The sequence below is a fragment of the Pempheris klunzingeri genome, chromosome 14 (assembly GCF_042242105.1).
Source record: "Pempheris klunzingeri isolate RE-2024b chromosome 14, fPemKlu1.hap1, whole genome shotgun sequence".
NCBI classification, from domain to species: Eukaryota; Metazoa; Chordata; class Actinopteri; order Acropomatiformes; family Pempheridae; genus Pempheris; species Pempheris klunzingeri.
Window position 1 is genome coordinate 19,863,874 of NC_092025.1, and position 15,424 is coordinate 19,879,297.

The 15,424-nt window shown below is 41.3% G+C and overlaps 1 protein-coding gene across 1 annotated transcript in view; it reads right to left on the reverse strand.

The window, feature by feature from the left end:
• Nucleotides 1-15,424, reverse strand: part of LOC139213056 (polypeptide N-acetylgalactosaminyltransferase 10-like) — a 62,652-nt gene that overhangs the window by 606 nt on the left and 46,622 nt on the right. The window contains exons 5-11 of the mRNA XM_070843669.1: nucleotides 14,671-14,856; nucleotides 12,275-12,458; nucleotides 9,175-9,292; nucleotides 4,780-4,887; nucleotides 1,876-2,097; nucleotides 670-786; nucleotides 188-337 (exon numbers count right to left, since the gene is read on the reverse strand). Of these exons, the coding sequence (XP_070699770.1) occupies nucleotides 188-337; nucleotides 670-786; nucleotides 1,876-2,097; nucleotides 4,780-4,887; nucleotides 9,175-9,292; nucleotides 12,275-12,458; nucleotides 14,671-14,856 (1,085 nt within the window). The remainder of the gene's footprint in view (nucleotides 1-187; nucleotides 338-669; nucleotides 787-1,875; nucleotides 2,098-4,779; nucleotides 4,888-9,174; nucleotides 9,293-12,274; nucleotides 12,459-14,670; nucleotides 14,857-15,424) is intronic.

Consider the following 15,424-nt stretch of genomic DNA (forward strand, 5'->3'; position numbering starts at 1 on the left):
AAAAAAAAAAACAAGAACAGAGGGTGTGTATGTCTCCTGCTTATGCATACTTCAATTTTCCCTCACATTTATCTAATTAGATGTTTAACAGATGTTCACCGTTATGTTGAAATAATTCATTAAATGTACTTAAATGATGATTATCTGGCCAAAGAAATCTCAACAGCAGCACATTCCTCTGCAGTACCTTCCTGTAGCGCCACAGCTGGTTCCCCTTCATGCCGTGACAGTCGTACAGGGTGACGAGGCTGTTGTGGGACACGGCATCAAAGCAGACCTTCCTTGTGTGCATGGGGTCACCCACCCGAATATCCTCTCTCCAACCAAACGTTAATACCTGCAGGGAACACATCTCAACTGTAACAAACTGTTTGACCTCCTCTGTTGCTCTTCCAAAGGCCTCTATCTTGTTTCTTCTTCTTTTTTTAATTCTATTATAGCGTTTCTTTGTGGAATTTCTGCCATACTAGCATTAGAAGGTATGTCACATAACCTGAAAATGTAAGACCCCTTCAAGGAGTAGTTCTGAAACATGTGGCATATGGGCTGCACTAACAATTAACACCCGCTACAGTGTGGTTGTGAGTCATGGATGTCTCAGGTACAACATGTGCAGTACTCCAGCCATGCAGCATGAAGCTGTACAAACACCTAACAGGTGCCCCTCACCTGTCCATGACTCCAGGCTACCTCGCCCCGCCCTTTCACACAGCTGTCCAGGCGGATGGGGCTCCCTGACACAAAGTGTTTGATCTCCATACACATCCCGCTACCAACGTTCCGTATCTAGAATAAACACACACACATATCAAGCATTGTTTTTCTCATGTTTTGGTGAACTTTCCTTCGGTTCGGAGGTTTCGGTTTGGCCCCTGGGTGGGCACCCAGGTTAGCCTGATGATAGCTGCAGCTTGCAGGAGGAAAGGGCAAAAATCCTGCCAAAAATCACCCTCTCCAGCTCCAAGCACACTGCTCTGCTTTCCACGAGTATTTCAGTTTTTGTCCTGTGTTGAATTGAACATGATATGTGCCTTGATTTGGTCACCTTGATATCCAGTGCAGTTAACAACACCATGGAGAATTTGTGCTACACTTTGTGCTCACAGGCAGATTCTGGCATTGAGTAAAGAAAGTGGCTCATAGGTTTGTAAATACTGAACTTCCATGACTTGATTCTGAATATATTAATGATAAGATCAGACTGACTGGTTGCTCCGAGAACCAGAGTTAGTGAAGGAGCCTTAACATTTTCATAAAATTAAAGGGGGAGTAGAAACCGCTGACATTTTCAAACTCAGGATAAAAACACAGTTTTTTTTTTTTAAACATAGGAGCAGACTTTATACATATTTTTCTCATTTTCCTTTTCCTTTGATATTGTAATTCTAAATACATTTGTCTTTGCAGTTTTCGCTCCATTTCTGAAATAAAAAGAAGCTAGAAGAACTTCACTAGTAAGACGTGGATCTCCATAGTATGATCCTTTTTTTAGTATACAGTATATCCTCTCTTATAATTAGTGCCATGCTTAACACTTAATGCATTTGATCACATTTCTGAAGTTGTAAAATGTGCTGTGCTGTGGTTTTCTGATATATTCAATATATTCAGTTGACTTTGTGCAACTTTTGTAAGGTCCAATCCATCGCATCAGTTCTTTTACTGATACCAGCAAGAATACGTTTAGATAATAAGTTAGATAGGAGAATGCGTTTGTGCTCTGTTGGTTTATCATTAGCTTACCGGGTGAATGTATTTCCAAATCTGTATACTTCTCTGTACCTTCTCTTCTGCATGCAATCTGTAACATCCAACATCTTTTTTAGAACTAATCTCACCATCCTTATCAAAGCTATTTCACAAACCAGCCCTTACCCCTCCCCACGCCGCAGCAGGAGGCTCCACCGGTGGGTAGTGTTTGGGCAGATCCCAGGCCACCTCGTTCATGAACCACTTGAAGTTCTTGCAGTTGAGGCGGTTCCTCAGCTCCTTCTGGGCCGTCATGTCTCCCGCTGACAGGTGGCGGTACTCAGGCCGACGCTGGTAGACGTACTCTGCGTATTCATCCATCCACACCTCTGCCACGCGTTTAAGGTTCTGAAACCAAATTAAAGAGAGAGTCAGACGGATTGATATATTCACTAAAACAGCCTACCTTTTTAGCAGGCATCTCAATGTGTCTCAGAATGCTTTTTGGGCCTCCCACAGATAAACAGAAAAATCCCACAGTCCCCGGCATTGAGGATGATCTCAAGAAACCACACTGGACTTTGTGAACATAAATGTTTACATAGTCTAATGTCTCAGGGCGTCCGCTCTGTCGATTTCTTGATTCTGCTTCGGAATAACAAATTATTGCAGCAGCATTTTGCAACTTTAGTGCAGCTATAAAACTTTCTACTATTGAAATCCATTTGGAGGCAGGTGAATTTAAAGTGACCTTATCTGTTGGTGTGTGGTTTTAGTTGGAGTACTCTTAATCCTCTCTAAAAAAAAAAAGAAGAAAATGCGAAAACAAAATAGAAAAATATCTTCTAAATTAATTATAATATATAACCACGATAATGAAACATAAATTTGTGCAGAGAACAAGTATGCACTTTCATGCAAATGTTCTCCTTAGTCTGCAGGGTCAGGTTGATTCAGGACCATCAGTATTCAACAGAGGTTTAAAGACTCTTGGACAGAATAAAAAATCGAAACAAAAGCCAGACCCTTAGTTGCATATTGAGCCAAACCAAGCCAAGTTCCAGACTGTGGCAAAGGCATACATAATGAATGGTGTCTAGCTACACCCCAGATGATTTAGCGCTTTTAGACAATTTTTCATTCCGTGTAGGTACTTTGAAGAATACAAGGAACAAAGAAAGTTAAGCTCATTCTTCACAGTAACACCTGCAAAGGCTATAAGGCGTAGACTGTGGATAGACTGCATACTGCTGCCTCTCATCTGGTGGTCTTTTGTTACTGGATGCTGAGCCGACTGTAAAGTGTTCTGGCACATGGAGGAAGAAGAGACTACTTAGTAGAGTACATACGAAACAAAAACGCTGCCATTTGTTATACTGCACCACGTACAATGTGTGTGTGAGCGCGTGTACTGCGAGTGTGCAGAATGTGTGTTTGTATAAGCGTAGTGTTTATGCATGTTTACTATATATGTCTGTTTATTTGTGTGTTTGAGCTCAGTTAGACAAAGGTTCGTTCACTTCCTCTTGTTAGATGTACTGAGTTACATGTGATTTTAGTTCAGTTTCACTCACCGTCCTTTTGAAGAACACAAGTTCTAAAGTAAATCCTAAACTTGATGGTGAAGATTGGGTTTAAGGTTCGGGTAAGGTCGGTTTAGGCTAAAGTTAGGTAAGTCTGTAAGTTAGGGGTAGGTAAGTAGTGGTTATGTTTAGGGTTCAAATAGATTTCCAGGAAATTAATGTAAGTCAATGTAATGCTCTCTGAGATGATGGAAACATGACTGTGTGTGTGTGTGTGTGTGTGTGTGTGCATGAGGCTTTCAGCCCTCCTTTTCTAAGCTGCAATACATTTTGTTTGACATCAACCTCAATTTTATCACAGCGCAGCACAAAGCCAAATATGTTGTTTTTGTGAACTAAATCTAATTGTCATTGAAATGCTGAAGCACCCTGTGTCTGAATACTACAGAATACTAATACAGTTAAAATCAGTTTTGCTGATACGAATTTGTTTTTAATTTTGCAAGAGCAAAATTGCATTTTGCTTCATTTGTTGTTTGTTTAATCAAGAAACATTCCTGATAAGAGCCTTTTAAAGAGACGCAGTAAGAGACAGCACTGATATAAATGCGCTATTATAAACATGTAAGATACAATATTGTTATTATGAACAACATTTGTAGTCTGTTCCATTTAAAAGCTATAGAATACTTGGGAACACTCTGACCTGATGAATGGAATTACAATAAAGTCATGCTTGGGCTTTTTATTTATTTATTTATTTTTTTACTTCTTTTAAACAGATGAGCCCTGAGTCATAAACTTGGTGCCTGAAATTGATTAATATGGATGTTTATCATGTTTCTTATGCAGGCAGTGACTAACAAAAAAGACAATTTTATCACATTATTGGAAATGTGACATTCCAGTGTGTTTGGAGCTCGACCAACTGCTATATTTGACTTGACCTCTCTTTTAATTAACTTTCTTTATGAAAGTACAATAGAAAATCTATTGCGTCTTTAATTTATACATTTTCTATTACATTATGTATAGTGTCCTATAGTCTCATTATGTGGTCCTTTGATCATTTTGCTTTAGCCCGTCTTTATGGAATGATGCCATGAATAATAAACTGAAGATGTGCACCTGAGAATTGTTGCTAAAGCAGACACAAAGTGCCTATTTCTTCACCCCAATTTGCTGTCATTGTTTGCTGGATATAATTCATTAAGAGTGCCGGCTGCTGTTTATTGGGGTGTCCGACAGCATGTGCACCCTTTGTTTTATGCTCCACGAGCTTACATCATTGTAAAACATAGAATCTAAATGGATCAGCCTTCAAATATCAAATGGAGATCCATTATGCTTTGATTAGCCCTGTTGTCAATCTCACAGATGAGTTTCACTTACAATATAAAGGAATCCATTGTTGTGTAGTGACTTAATGTTAACACTAGTAAAGTGACAGCATTGTACTGACAGAAAACCCCTTTGTCAGACTGTTATAGTATACAGAAAATCTGTGACTGATTTGCTGTATTGTACTTTATCATGAACCGTGGAGGCACACAGCGTGAAGAATTACCTTTGCCAAGCTGATCCCACCAGGGACCTTGTAGGGGACGTACTTCCTATAGATGTGTCCTACCCTCGAGCAAGGGATGTCCTCCATCCGACCACCACACATCCACACCTACAGAGACACACAAAAGAAAGAGAGAAAGCCCTTTCATCGGATGGATCTCTATCGTATTTTGAAGCCTTGTCCGTCTTAACGTGGACAAGACAGAAGGTTGTGGAAAGGTAAAGGAAGGTGAAGCAAAGAGACAATCAAGGAGACGAGTAGGAGACTGATGGCTCAGAAGAAAAGAGGCATGAAGTACAGTGGTTCTAACAGGCTTATAAATCCTGGGAGACTGAGAGGAGAGAGAGAAGTGGAGACAGAGCGAGAGAGGCAATAAAGATGAAATGGCAGGATAGTGGAGGAAGAAGACACCAAAACCTTATTATGATATGATGGTGACCTGACTTCACCCCAGCAGCAGGGTCAGACTGAAGAATGATTGAGCCATTGTATACCACCTTGTTGGTGTCGGAGAAACAATGGCAGCTGGAAAAACTGCTAACTGCAAGAGCTTTCTAGGAAGACAAGGCATGCTGTCTCTTGAACTACTGCAGTGCTACAATGACATTTTAATATGTTTTGAGCACCATAATGTGCTTGTCTTCCTTTACAGCAGTTTTATCTTGTTTCTTTTCCTTCCCCTGGTCTATTTCACATAACAGAGCCAACCAGTAGCAGCTCCTCGTTTTAATCCTCCAACTATAATGAAGACAGCAGTGATGATTCTCTTTCTTGGCCTACAATGCTGAAAATAAACCTTGTGAAAGAAAGAGAGGCAATGAAGAGGATGAGGAAGAAAGAAAGACTTAGAGACAGCAGGCGAGAAGCAAAAAGGGTTTTGTTTTTAAGACAATAGCAAAATGAAAAGTGGGGAAATGAAAAGCTGGATTTAAACATGAAAACAAACAAGTTAAGTATGGGAAAAAGAGGTGCAGGGCTTCCAAATTGTTTCTGCAGAGTAAAGTCCTTTAATATGCAAATAAGAGTTTTGCTATTTTAGGGGTAGAGGCAGGCTGAGGCCATGGATGGATCATGAAATATACGTATTTTACATGTGATTTCAAGTACAAGTTCAACAAGTATGTACAGGCAATGATCAACCTCCTGCCCACCTGATTTAAGCACGTGGCATCTTCTGGCTTAACAAGTTGCCGATCATGAAACTTTACAGAAAACCAAAAAGCAAGAGCATCATCGGTGAAATAAGGCAGAGGTGACTGCAATGACTGGGCCAGGTATTTCAAATGAAGACAGATCATATTCCAAAGGTTGTGCTGAAATGGACTTATCATGGTAAAGAAGACCAAAAATGACCAGCAGCAGAACTGCGAAGGACGAGCTAACCAAGATGAACTTAACTTGGGATAGGGCTCAACATGTTGGATTGACACCTTATGTCAGGGGACATTAGACACGGTTGTATGCATGGTCCCCAGATGATGATCCCAATTGGTTTGGTCAATCACAAAAACACATTAACTCCTTAGCCTTTATTTAAAGGAAAAATAATTACATGTATGTATTCATGACCTGTTTTCAAGGGTTTATGTCCTCAGAAAAGTTAGAGAAGTAAAGGGAAGCAATGGGTTTGGGGCAGAGTACCACAGACAGGGTAGGAAAGTGAAAAAAGCCAATCTAGTCTTCTTCACTTATTTGAATTAAAAGTTTGTATTTTTACAAAACAGCTCACCACATGGACATACTCAAGCACCGATGAACATTAGGCTATTAAACCACCCAGGCATAACTAACCTGTGTTGACTTCATATTTATTGCAGCACAAACACTGTCTCTCTGGTCTATTGCAAATGAAGTTCCACCACCAGTGAATCAACTCAGATCACACAAGTGCACACAGTTCAACTGATAGAGAGAAACTACAGAAAAACAAAATTCACCCCAACTGCATGAATAAAACATATTGCTGCAAGACAAAATCCAGCATTGACTAAAAATGCAACTAAAACTTGAGTTGGTGTCTGTTGGTGTCTTTGAATAAATAAAACATAAATGCATACAGTTCGGCACATATTGTGGCTCCTGTGTTTGTTTCCACTACATGAATAATGATGACTTAACCAAAGGCTGGCAGCAATAAATGTAATATCAGGATAAAGCAGGAATTTCATGCCTCAAGGTCAGTACTGGCTCCGACATCGATCTGAATAGACTGACCCTACGTTTTTTTTTTAAAAAACATTGTTTACATGTTGTGTTTTGCGCTCAGCCTGGTTTGACACCTGGGCCAGGGGGTAATATAGAGTTGGTAATAAACATGATGTAAAAACAAAGTTACATATAACTAGCCTTGAAGTTAGTTTTCTTTGGCTGGCATAGACTATTTCATGGTGTTGTTATGGAAACACACAATTCGGACGTGTTCCCATGATATGTGTGTATTACCATGGTAGTAACAGTAAAGTTGATAATAATAGTAATGATAATGCATTTCATTTTTAGAATGGACTCCAAATTGCTCTTAGGTGTGAGTGTGGGCTTGAATGGTTATCTGTCTCCATGTGTCAGCCCTGTGATTGACTGACGACCAGTCCAGGGTGTACCCTGCCTCTCACTCAATGTCAGCTGGGATTGGCCCCCGCTACCCTTAAGGATAAGCGGCATAGACAACGAATGGATTTATAGATCTTACCGACACTTTATATGAGTTAAAATGAATATGAAAATATTCAAAGCAGTTCTGAAAAGTTGAGTTTTGATTAGTTACTGGAACATGGACAGATCAGTGCAGTCTCAGATGTGCTTCCATAAGGAGGGGGCAGCATTAAGAAGGCTGTCACTCAAGATCCGTACTGGGCCCTGAGTGGTGCAGTCAGGAGGGTTGGCATCAGAGGAGAGGAGGCCTAATATTCTGAATTTTACAGCCAAGTGTAAAAAAGCACAATGTTTATTAAATATATGTTTTTAAAGAAAGTCCTTTCCAGTAAGCTTACTTTTACTCTGGCTCCATCCATGGAGGTTTAATTATTTCTGCCTCTGGAGCAGCTGTGTTTGTGTTTGTTTGCACAACCGCAATATAACAAAAAAAATCTGCTGTCACTTTTATGCCTTGCACCCTCCTCTCTCGCTTGGCATGTGGAGCCATATTGCCCCTATTGCGCTCTGTATGCCAGCGTGCACTGACGTTATTTCACTGTGTGAGTTGGAAATGTCAGGTGTTCCCATACCAGTATGACCAGGATGGAGCTTTAGATTATCTCTTCCAGTGAATGAAGTGATTGTGTTTCACATGCGAGCAGGGCCTGGCTGACTGTGGGAGCAGCAGTTTGGTTGTAAGGATTAGTTTGAGAGCCGGTTAATCTCCTCACCTCAGGAGACTGGCTGTCTGCGCTGTATCAGCTAATAGGGATCTTAATAAAAAGGAAAGCAAATTGAATATCTGAGGGCATGAAGTAGACTTAAGAGGCACAGCTAGGCATGTGCTGATAACAAAATGTAATAGTAAGATAATCTTGGCCAAAATAATAACCTTGGTATGGGATATTATCTCAGTAATTACTTAAATAAGATGAAAAGCTTCAAAAAAGTCTTAAAACATAAGAGCTCATCGCACTAGACTCAGCTGTGGGTCACAGCCGGCGTTATTCGAGGCCTGTCATTCAGCTTACTTGATGTTGGCTGTCATCAAGAATCACAATGTATTGTTTGTCGTTACCGTCAAGAATTACCCTCACGAGCATTTTCTGATTGCCAGGATGCCACAACTTTGCTTGTCAGTGTATTCAAGCAACGGTTAGAGAAAGGTTCAGGCACGAAAATGTCTTGGTAATGGTGCTGGTTTCAAGTTGGCGTGGGATGGGATGAGAAAAATGTGACTGCAACTGTCTGTTGTTTGTTCATGTTCATCAGGAGAATCAAAAAGGATGCTCGGTGTATCTGAATAACTTTTGTCACACTGCTCACTGGGGGCAGCGTGGTGGTGCTGTGGTTAGTATTGTTGCCTCACAGCAAGAAGGTTGGAACCTGCCGTCTTTCTGTGTGGCGTTTGCATGTTCTCCCTGTGCTTGTGTGGGTTTTTTCTGGGTACTCCGGTTTCCTCCCACAGTCCAAAGACATGCCGATTAGGTTAATTGGTGACTCTAAATTGCCCGTAGGTGTGAGTATGACTGTGAATGTCTCTGTGTGTTGGCCCTACGGCTGGCTGGCGACGAGTCCAGCCAATCTCAAAGTCAGGTGGGATTGGGTCCAGCTCCCACTCCAGCTGTCTTTTACTGGATAAGTGGTGCAGATAATGGATGGATGAACAGACAGCACAGAATATTAGGCAACTGTCTTTAACTGCAATTAAAGACAGACTTATATCAACATCTTTCTATTCTGTGATTTGATCAGTTTTACCTTGAACGAAATCTCGTATTGTTCTCCTCCCCAAATCTCCAGACCCGTGTCATATCCTCCCAGCTCCCAGAACCACTTCCTGTCTACAGAAAACAGCCCGCCTGCCATCACTGGTGACCTGCAGGACACAAAAAATACATCACACACACATACACAATCAGTACTTGCAGTGCATTTTGTACAGCAGCTGTACCCTAAAGCATTACAATGACAAAAACACAGGCAGCAGCATTATTTTCAACCTCTTACCTGCCAAAGAAAATGTCTAAATAAATCAAAGAGCTGCTAATGGCTGGTTGTCAGAAGTTGAGCGGGTCATCCACCAATCAAAAGATCGGTGATTCAATTGTCGGCTCCTCCATGTCGAAGTGTCCTTAGGCAAGACACTGAACCCCAAATCGCTCATGACACAGAGCTTTGGAATGTGTATGAACGATCAGGATGTAATCGAAAGCTCAATAAACAGCGTGCATTTACATGTGACATCGATGCGTGAGTGTGTGTGTGTGTGTGTGAATGAGCATTAGATTAGATCCTGATGAGCAGGTTGACACCTTGCGTGGCAGCCCCTGCCATCAGTGTGTCATGTGTGAATGGGGTGAATGAGCTTTGAGTGGCCATTTTGTTTTAACAGTCCCTTGTATTGAAAATGTTGCAACCTTTTGTTTGAATATAAAAGAATAAAGAGATATGAATGTGGCCCTGTGGTTGGCTGGCAACCAGTCCAGGGTGTACCCCGCCTCTCGCCTGAAGTCAGCTGGGATCGGCTCCAGCTCCCCTGTTAAGCAGCATAGATAATGGACTGAAATGGCTGAAAGAAAAATATCTCATATGTCCATTTACGTACTGGATGTAAACACAACTCAACTTTAACAGTTTGTTTCACACAGGACATGAACAACGGTGTCTCTGTGAAAGTCCCGGCAGAGTCTGAGGCAGAAGAGCGATCAACCCACACCCATTCAATTTTAATGTAAATAACTGTCAGCTGTCTTTTTTCTTTTTTTACTGTTAACTCTATTGTTATTGTTTCTTTTATTGTAAATTAAATTCTATTCTATGCATGTATGTTCTTTGCCATCACTCTGGGCCTCGTCCACTGTAACTATAGCTGCAAATCCAAGCTGAATACAACTGCTGTCTATGAAGAAGGAGCTACAAACTTTTCAGAGCCACCTTTTTAAGCCCACAGGATTAAAAACTCTCAGCTCACAGCAAGAAAACAACACAAAGAGACGCAGACAGTAAGTCGGAGTTCATGTTTTTACGGTGGCACTATTTTCTCACCAGATAATGAAGATGCTCGGAACAGTGCAGAACCAATTAACCTACCACAGGGCACCGTGGCTTCTGTCTGCTGTGACAAGCTCTGTGCTGCTGAGTGCAGGGCTTGTTAGCTATTGTATCACATAATGCTGTACTTGATTGTAGGCGCAGCACACCTGAGGCAGAAAAATTAGGGCGCAGGTGCAGACACGCACAAATGTATGTTTGATTTCTTGTGAGGTACCCAACTCTTCCTACCACATGCTTTACATCAACCCGATTAATGTAGCACTAATCTTAACAATCAGTCAAAACTCAATTCGATTTTCCTCATCTGTTTCTCGCCCCAAATGCCGCTCTCTTCAGTGCACAATACACACTCGCTTGTTGTCATAGTAACGTGCTTTTCATCAGGTATAAGTCAGAGCCAGGCAGCCAAAGTTGTCCCTGAGGAGGATCAATTAAAGGCAAACAGGGCAGCTACTGTACAGTCAGCAGTGAGAAACACTCTGGGGCTTCTCATGCCTCATGAGCAGTGAGCACAGATATGAGTCCCGTGGTGGTAACAGGCAGGTTTCTGTAGTTTTCCTTCTCCAAGGGTGAAAGGGATGAAATGAATCTAGCAGAGATTAAAAAGCCTCTGTACTTCTCTCCAGCACTCATTTCTGTATAAGGTCTTTTAATGCTGTTGTATTACTCTCGCCAAACTGTGTTGTTGTTTTTTTTTTACTTTAACACTCCTGAATCTTATTTAAAGTTGGGGAAGGCAGCTCTCTTCAAAAGGCAACAACAACAAAAAAAAAATCCACAATTTTTAAAATCACAGCCCTCCTGCTGCACGGTCTAGGCTTTCTTAAGCCTGAAAACAGAGCCAAGAGAAGGTGCAGCAGTCTAGTTTTCTCTCAGACTGCTTGAATTGCAAAATGATGAGGTCGCTGTGAGATTTCTGACCACTGATGCCAAAAATGAGCTCCCTACTCCAGCTTTACTGTGCCCTTTCTTTTTCATAATTAAGTCAAATGAAAGCACTGAGAAGCACAGAGAAGCTAGCAAAGCATAGCTTGTTTGTATCTAATAACTCTGATCACACACACACACACACACACACTATAATATTCCCTTTCTTTAAAGGGCTTCACCACATCTGCAGATGATATGCACATCAAAACACCCACACCTATTTTGGCTAAGTACACCCATATGCACGCCTTTGTGGGCTGATATGCGGCAACATGTCAAAATACATCAATGTCCTATATTCCTGTCAACATGCCGCACAGCAGTGTTATCACAATTGCTCCCGATGCCCTGGATACTGCACTTTGTCTGTACAGCAAACCCAGTGTCTGCTCCAGATACCAATTGAAATGTGTCAAATAATGCAACACTATGAGTCATAGCTGGTGCGGTGTTCACCATCCAGCAGGACAGGCCAGGACAGCGATTATCATTTTAGTTAATGGAACATTTTAACCAGGAAAACAACAACAACAACAACAGAGACATCAAAAGGAAGCACAATGTGTAGCTTTATAAAAGGCTTCTAACAGATCAGTGGGGCTGAAGGGGAGGTGATGCTAAATTAAAGCCTGTTGGAGGAGTCTGAAAACAAAGATACCACATCAAAACGCAACCGGGCGTCATTCTGTTCCATCCAAAACAAAAATGCTGCTATTTGCTCATCTGTCGGGTTAAAAACACCCTCCAATGTTTAAAGTTGAAAAGCAAAAGCGTACATGGCAATCTTAACTTCATGTCTTTCAGCTGTACAAAGTGTAGATTCCGCCTTTGTTTAAAATTTGACGAAACAGTATATAAGTGTGTTGTCACTCACTCAAAGGGTTCACTGGGGTTGTTCCTCTGCAGCTCAGGAGGGATGGGTATCCGTTTGTAGTACATTTCCCAGTCAAACGCCCCTCGCATGGCGTCCCCCACCTGTGTGTCATAGCCAAAGTTGTCGTGGTCGATCACGTCGATCATTGGACACACGATGGTCTTCCTGTTCTGGGCGATTCGGTCTGAGAGACACATGGGGAGACAGGTGGTTCGGTTTAGTTCACAGAACCTTAGTAAGGGCTTAGATTTGTTTGTCTTTTTGTGCTTGTTTGTAAGAGTGTGTCCCTCATCTACAGCAGTAAAGGAGGAAGTCAGTGGTTCTCCAGGAAGAAAGGATACCGTTTGTGCACTATGCCATATTGAAAAAGGGTTGCCAGTGAGTTGATGCAGGTCACTCAACTCCACATATACAACCGCCGCGGTGTAACCATAACCTTCAACAACAGGCTGCAACAGAAAAATTACACATGTAAAAAAAGAAACTTTAAAATACCACACATCACCATTAACCTCCTGTTGCATGCTGGGCAATCTAGAGGGAGTGCACCCAGTGGTTTTATAATTTGATTTTTAATAATTGCCAAATTCAAAATGTTTTGGTCAGATAGTTTCAGAAGGTGGCTTTTTCTGGTTGCATATCACACTGCATCCTGTGCTCCAACTCAATATATTAGGCCTGAATAATGTCCTAGGGAGAGACTAGCCCTGTTTCCTAGATCATCTGTGACCCAGAAGAGTTTCAAGGAAACTTATGAGTCAGGGTGCAAATCATTTCTTGGTGGCATTTGGATTAAGATTGGTACTGTACGCACATGGTGCTTTAGTGTGTGATTCTTCTTTAATTTATCTTTTTTCTTTAAAATGATAGCTGATTATAGATTATTAAACTGATGATGCGAACCCGCATGTCAAATGCGTTTTATGTACTTTTTATTATTTTGTGACAGCCTCTCTACCCTCTTTTCACTATCGATATTCCAAATGTCACAACATGCAGCAATGAACACAAAGACTGTCTGTTTATGTTACGCACTGGCAGACATTTCATTGCCAAGTACTGTGTGAACAGCTTGACACAGAGGTAACATGGGTCATATGGTTTGTTGTAAAATGGTTTCATGTGGGACGGCGCCATGCTGGGAAACAGTGTTGAACACGGGTCCTTAGTGGAAAAAGGGTAATTGGGAAAGTCAGGCTGTTTGTGAGCAAGTCCATCAAGCAGAAGATGAGGCGCTCAGTCTCACAGCAGGGGTGGAGTGTGTGTGTGTACTCTGTTACTTCTATCTTTAAGAGGACTTTTAGAGTGAGGACATTGTGGAGACTAAGGACATTATTTTTAAGGACAGGGTATTTTAGGAAAGTGAGGTCGTTTTTGGAAAGTAAAGAGTTTTTTTGAAAGAGGACATCTTTAATATGAAAGATTTATAAAGGATGTTTTTGAAATGGGAAATATTTTTGGGGAAAATGAGGACATTTAAAGAAGACCGTGACAGCAGACAAGATGGTGGATGACAACCTTGATGGTTCTCCATATACAGGAAATTACAGGCGGATCTTCTTGTGGTTCTTCTTTGTTTCTTCTTCTTTTTTTTTTATTAGAGAATGTATGTAAGAGTCTGCTGCAGCACTAAGAAGAATACACCGCCTGTGAGGTGAGTGTCCACTTTCTCCTGGTGTAATACGATCATGAAATAAGAATGGTCCAGCTCCTGTGGGAACGTATAGTCTGAGAGAACGTGTTTTCAGGCTGACCGTGGGAAGGTAATCAATGAGTGTTCAGAATGAGCTAAAGTTGCTCAGAAAATAAATGTTACATTTCCTCCAGAGTCAAGAAAAGTTCAGCTGTGTTGTTCACCAGCAACTGAGGATTGAGACGGAGGTTACCTCTGAAGATGGCAACAACTTTGACCTGGAGCCATAAAGCAATCCTCCCTTTGCTCCCCAACCTCGCTTTGGAGGATGAAGCAGGTTGTTTCAGATGCAGCAGTCTGTTATGCAAGCGTGTAAAATAAAGTTCAAAATATTTTCTCTCCATCAAACATCTGATGGGTGATATGAGATAACAGAAGCCATAAAAGTGTTATGCGAATCTAATCATCACATAACCTGTTTTTATTGGCAGGAGAATAGAACCAATTACTTTTTCACATAGGGCCAGGTTGGTTTGGATAGCTTTTTTCCCTTAATAAATGAAATCATCATTTAAAAACTGCTTTTTGTGTTTACTCAGGTCATCTTTGTGTGATATTAAAATTGGTTTGATGATCTGAAACATGTAAGTGTGACAAAAAAGCAAAAGCAGAAGAAATCTGTAAGGGGGCAAATACTTTTTCACACCACTGTATGTGTTGGAAGCGAGTGTGTGAATGATGTATGTGTGTGTTTAATCCTCACCCAGCAGTGGAGGCAGCCAGTTGACATTGGCCTCACAGTGGGAGTCCAGGAAGGTGATGACTTCTCCTTTAGCAGCAGAAGCTCCCAGCAGGCGAGTCCTGATCAGCCCCTCCCTCTTCTTGGTCCTCAGGATACGAACCTTCGGCATCCGCATCATGTACTCTTCCAGCGCCACCTTTAGGTGCTCTGCACACAGGGTAGTGAAGGTAGGAGGAGACACAGGGAGAGACCAATATCATCAATCCCATATTCAGTGCTGTTAAGAGTTACTTTATTAAAGTGGAAGTAGACCATTTTGTGTTATTTTGTTGCTCTTGAAATATTCAACCTTCTCCTTGGTTGTTACAGAATATAGTTACTGGTCATTTTAGGATGGAAAATTATCGAATCTCTTTATCAGTGCGAGTGGTGAAGGCAGAGTAAAACACATGGTTATTTTAAGAAGTAGGAAGGTTGCGTCATTTATAAAGTAGAAAGGCTGCCATGTTGCCAATGGTTAATAGCAGCGTGGCTACTTTCCAAAGCACAAAATGACCGTAAGTATCCCAATTTGAACTAAAAATCCCAATTATCAAGTAACAGTAAAAAGAATGCCATCTATTAACACTAGCATTAGCGACATGGCTAACGCTCCCACTAGCAGCCTGGCCTCTATCCATAGCAAGAAGTATCCGTAAGAATCCCAATTGTATTAACAATCCCATCTGAATGGCGGTTTGGTTGAATAGTTGGTGCACTTCCTTTGTGCAATAAA